Consider the following 202-nt stretch of genomic DNA (forward strand, 5'->3'; position numbering starts at 1 on the left):
CTAGGGTTTAGGGTTTAGGGTTTAGGGTTTAGGGTTTATAAACATTCTCTCCATGGTTGTCTCGGGTTTATCTCCTAATACAACGCTGGGAGCAGCAGCAGCAGCAGCAGCAGCAGCAGCAAACAATTTGTCTCCGCTGCTGCAGCCTACCCAGTATATCTCTCCTCGCCCCCATGCAGCAGCAGCAGCAGCAGCAGCAGCA

At 52.5% G+C, this 202-nt stretch overlaps 1 protein-coding gene across 1 annotated transcript in view; it reads left to right on the plus strand.

Moving 5' to 3' along the window:
• Window positions 1-52: 52 nt before the first annotated feature.
• The window catches only part of EMH_0092380 (uncharacterized protein), a gene marked incomplete at both ends in the record, with an annotated part of 1,182 nt that continues 1,032 nt past the window's right edge, over window positions 53-202 (plus strand). Inside the window, one exon of the mRNA XM_013501822.1 lies at window positions 53-201. Within this exon, the coding sequence (XP_013357276.1) occupies window positions 53-201 (149 nt within the window). The remainder of the gene's footprint in view (window position 202) is intronic.

Source organism: Eimeria mitis, genomic scaffold, assembly GCF_000499745.2.
Source record: "Eimeria mitis Houghton genomic scaffold, Emh_scaff7686, whole genome shotgun sequence".
Taxonomy (NCBI): domain Eukaryota; phylum Apicomplexa; class Conoidasida; order Eucoccidiorida; family Eimeriidae; genus Eimeria; species Eimeria mitis.